Consider the following 3,867-nt stretch of genomic DNA (forward strand, 5'->3'; position numbering starts at 1 on the left):
ACCCTTAAAATAAGCTGAGAATAAAAGGGACTTCATCATTTGCCACTTCTCTACTTTAAAACTTTGTAATCCCCCTTATCTGTGATTTCCTTTCCTACAGTTTTTTAACCTGTGGTACAATACAATGAGATCTTTTCAGAGACACCATATTTACATACATTTTATTACTGGTTATTGTGACTGTTTTACTACGCCTCACTTACAAATTAAACTATCATAGGTACAGGGTGTTTTTCACATATATGAAAGTATTAATATAAAAGGTTTTGTATTATGGTGGCTCCAGGAATCCACTGAACATCTTGGAACTTACTTCCCACAGATAGGAGGGGTCTCCTGTACCTCCTACTGTCTACATTTAAACTCCCTCATATGACCATAAGGAAACCCTTCCAACCTGCTACCAACTTCACCGTGTCACACTTACCGCTTATCCTGCCTGAACCAGCACCTTTGCACCAATTCTTTTTTCACCTGTTTTCTCGCTCTCCTCTACATATAAACATCTTCATTACCCCATATATATTTTAGTTATTAGCCTGCTGATATCCCATCATATTGCACAGAATTCCATACCTAGTCTGTCAGTGTACCAGGCAAAAAGCAGATACGCCATATATTTTTAATAAATGTTCATCATTCTAGTCTTTTAAGAAAAGGTGCTCTATAAAATAAAGAGAATTTAAAAGCCCAACACTCTGATCATTTTGTAGCATAAAGAGATTTTTTTTTTTTTTAGCAAGATTTTTGTCATAGGGTGCATGTGCTCACTCAAGAGAGACAGAGAGAAACAAGTCACCACCTAGAAGGGATGGCTATGCTGCAGTCCTTTCTCCACTCTCCTCTCAGGATTTTGGGCATGCATGCACATGCATCTGACATGAGTTTTAAGCTGCCGGGTCTGGGATTCTTAATGAAGGTGGACTACATGGGAGTCCAGCGATATAACTATTATGCCATCTGCTGGTCCTGTATGAAGGGGTTTTTAATATTTAGCAATTATTTTTGTTTTCCTGTAACATCTATATAGGGAAGTGGTCAGGAAACACTACCATCCTTTTCCCAGAGAAAACCAAAACTATAATGAACCTAAATACAAAATAACACACAAAACTAGAAGGCAACCCTGCTATCTCCAATGACTCATCTGCCTATAAGCTAGAAGCCAAGATAGTTGTTTGCCTGGACCAAAGGGAAGTCTTTCTCAAACTTCAACATACAGGCCAGCCTCCTCATTGCCGGGGATGTGAGGGTGAGAAGAGGTCTGTCTCCCTGTCACAGCAAAGAATTGAAGGACAATGAGACAAGCTGAGCACAAGGTTTATTGCGGGAAATAGAGATGCATCCCACAGATGGGATGGGCCATTGCCGAGGGAGACCAACAGCCCTGTCTCTTTCCCAGGGTCCCCCTTTTATTTTTTGACCCTTTATCCATCTAAACCAACATATTAAAGTATGATCCTTTAACCAGCCAGACTACCTGTGGCCTATTATTCAATTTTCTTTTAATTTGTTCCATACATATGTATATATACCTGTGTTAAATATACATATATATATTTAACACAGGTATATATACTGTGTGTGTGTGTGTGTGTGTGTGTGTGTGTGTGTGTATGTATATTTAACATACGTCTCATGTTGCAGGGAGTTGGGAGTTGTTTGGAGTCAAAATATAGAGGGTCATAAACTCCATCCTTAAAGCTTCTCTGTGCTCCAGGCTAGTTTCTTGATCCATATCTGCCAAACCAAGGTTACCATCCTTAGTCCTTGGTTGCTTCAGTCTCCCTGCACTGGGGTGGAGGTAGATGGTGGACTTCGAGCCCTGTTGGGGGTGCCTGCTCTCTCATAGAAGAAATACAAGAATTGGCAACAAAAGAACCCTTTAATAGCAGACCAGTCATTTGGGGCTTTTCTTAAAAGGAAGTCAGAATCATGGGGTCAGCAGGTGGCACAGTGGTTAAGGGCACTGGATTCCCACAAGTGACCACGGTTTGAGTCCTGGACCTGGTGGATTGCTTTCTCTCCCTTTCGCTGTCTCTCTCTGGTCAAATTAAAAAATAACAATGGAATTAAATAATTTTTTTATTTTTTAAAGCAGGGACCAGCAGTTGGCGTAATGGCTACATCACTGGACTCCCATGTGGTCGACTGCGGTTCAAGTCCCAGCCCCAGTGGCTTAAACTCACACTGGACGCATGTGCGTGCATGCCCAAGATCCCGAGAGAAAGGATTATGGAGTGGCCATCCCCATGGGGGTGGGGGGGTGACTTCTCGCTGTCTCTCTGTCTCTTTCTGGTGAGTGCACGCACCCTATAGCAAAAACCTCTCTAAGAAAATAAAAATAGGAAGTCAGATTCAGTAGGTCGGGAGGAGAAGCAGAAGAACGAAGAACATACATTTTTCTTTTATATTTTTAGATTTTGGTATAGGGTGGTCTCCCCAGAGAGAGACAAAAGAAAATGAGAAACCCCCCCTCCCTAATCCCTCCTTCTCCAGGGCCACTCTGCAGTGCCTTCTCCAGTATTTTGGAATTTTGGAACACATGCACAAGCAATGACAGGTTTATTTTGTGTGTGTGTGTTTTAAGAGAGTTTTGCTATAGGGCACATTCGCTCTTAGAAAGCAAGACCCTCCCACAATCCCTTCTCTCTTCTCCTCTTGGGAACTCAGGTATGTAAACACACATCAGACACCGGATCTGGGACTCCAACTACAGTCCACTACATGGGAGTTCAAGAAGTAACCGTTATACCATCTGCTGGCCCATTTCAAGCCACAGGGTCTGGGAAATCCAACCAGAAAGCCAACCAGGTGGGATCCAAGGCCTTAACCTCCACCCCACCTGCTGGCTCGAGGGTATGGATTTCTAAGAGGCTCAGGGGATGCCATTGCCTCTAGTTCGACTGAGACCGACTGAGACCACTAGCTTAAACAGGAACCACCCAGTCACGTAGCCGCTAACCGTACGTGGTTATTAAGCCCCTGACCACTGGCTAGCCAAAATGTAGCTATCAGGACAGACTTCCAAAACTTACTAAAAAAATAAAAAGAAAAAAATAAACACCCCAACCATTTGAACGGTTATCGCGCTTAGCGGCATCATACCACGACTGAGCACAGTGAGTTAATGAACTGTCGCTGGAGTGGTTTCACTCTGAGCGCCCACAGGCTCGCACCACCGGGCGACTGCACAGCGCTGCCCGACTGAACCCCGGTCCGGAAGCTTCCACGACGGCGAGACCTGACAAACGACACGGAACGCCTGGCGTCCCTTACGTGGGTCGGAAACATACTTTCTGGCTCCCAACCACGCCACTCTACGAGAAATAAAACATGTCTTAAACTACGAATATACTAAAAACAAACGAGCACCACTCTGGAGTCCTCTCACTTCGACCTCAGCGCCACCTAGTCACCGCTTTTCTCTCGTCGGCTTCCCACGCCCCCGGGTCGGCCCGCCCAGGAAGAGCAGCGCCACAGCGGCTTCGAGCCCCGGGCCAGGGAGAGCAGCGCCACCTAGTCACCGCTTTTCTCTCGTCGGCTTCCCACGCCCCCGGGTCGGCCCGCCCAGGAAGAGCAGCGCCACAGCGGCTTCCAGCCCCGGGCCAGGGAGAGCCACCTGCCGGAGGCCGCGACGTCCGCTTCCGGTGTGAGCAGTCGGGCCGGGGGGAGGGGGGCAAGATGGCGGCGGCAGTAGGGGTCCGCGGCCGGTGCGAGCTGCCGCCTTGCTCCGGCCCAGGGTGGCTCCTCCGCCTTTCCGCCTTGCTGAGTTTGGCGACCCGAGGGGCCCTCGCCACCACGCACTGGGTCGTCACGGAGGACGGGAAGATCCAGCAGCAGGTAGCGGCCGGGAAGGCCCTCAGC

The 3,867-nt window shown here is 47.4% G+C and overlaps 1 protein-coding gene across 4 annotated transcripts in view; it reads left to right on the top strand.

The window, feature by feature from the left end:
* Window positions 1-3,665: 3,665 nt before the first annotated feature.
* TTC17 (tetratricopeptide repeat domain 17) overlaps window positions 3,666-3,867 on the top strand; it is a 166,630-nt gene continuing 166,428 nt past the window's right edge. For all 4 annotated transcript variants that reach the window (XM_006159129.3, XM_006159130.3, XM_027775998.1 and 1 more), the window contains exon 1: window positions 3,666-3,843. In XM_006159129.3, the coding sequence (XP_006159191.1) occupies window positions 3,685-3,843 (159 nt within the window). In that variant the 5' untranslated portion in view covers window positions 3,666-3,684. The remainder of the gene's footprint in view (window positions 3,844-3,867) is intronic.

The sequence above is a fragment of the Tupaia chinensis genome, unplaced genomic scaffold, assembly GCF_000334495.1.
Source record: "Tupaia chinensis unplaced genomic scaffold, TupChi_1.0 Scaffold000625_1, whole genome shotgun sequence".
NCBI lineage: Eukaryota > Metazoa > Chordata > Mammalia > Scandentia > Tupaiidae > Tupaia > Tupaia belangeri.